At 60.5% G+C, this 509-nt stretch overlaps 1 protein-coding gene across 1 annotated transcript in view; it reads right to left on the minus strand.

Moving 5' to 3' along the window:
- The window catches only part of LOC104131410 (collagen alpha-1(I) chain), a gene marked incomplete at its 5' end in the record, with an annotated part of 39663 nt that overhangs the window by 33577 nt on the left and 5577 nt on the right, over window positions 1-509 (minus strand). The window contains 1 exon segment of the mRNA XM_035900131.1: window positions 429-493. Coding sequence (XP_035756024.1) covers window positions 429-493 — 65 coding nt within the window.

Consider the following 509-nt stretch of genomic DNA (forward strand, 5'->3'; position numbering starts at 1 on the left):
AACATGGCTCTCCCAGTCATGATACAGCCCTCCCCTATCATGATCTAGTCCTTCCCTATCGTGACACAGCCCTCCTCTGCCACAGAACAGCTCTCCCCTATTGCAGCATGGGGCCCCTGTATCATGACACAGCCTGCCTTATTGCAACACAGCCCTCCCCATCACGACACAGCTCTCCCCATCACGACACAGCTCTCCCCCATCACGACACAGCTCTCCCCCATCACGACACAGCTCTCCCCCATCACGATGGCATCATCCCCTATCACGACACAGCCCTCCTTTACCATGACATGGCCCTCCCTCCCCATCACAACACAGCCCCCTATTGCAATACAGCCCTCCTCCATCACCGTGGTGCCCTCCCCTATCGCGACATGGTCCTCCCCTATTGCAGTGTTGCCCTCCCTATCACGACGGCCCCTGACCGTAGAAGAGGTAGCTGAGCAGGGCGCGCAGGTCACGGTTGTCCGTCAGCCGGGCCACGGCCTCGCTGTGGCCGGGGGCGG

The sequence above is a fragment of the Egretta garzetta genome, unplaced genomic scaffold (genome assembly GCF_000687185.1).
Source record: "Egretta garzetta isolate BGI_Z169 unplaced genomic scaffold, ASM68718v1 scaffold868, whole genome shotgun sequence".
NCBI classification, from domain to species: domain Eukaryota; kingdom Metazoa; phylum Chordata; class Aves; order Pelecaniformes; family Ardeidae; genus Egretta; species Egretta garzetta.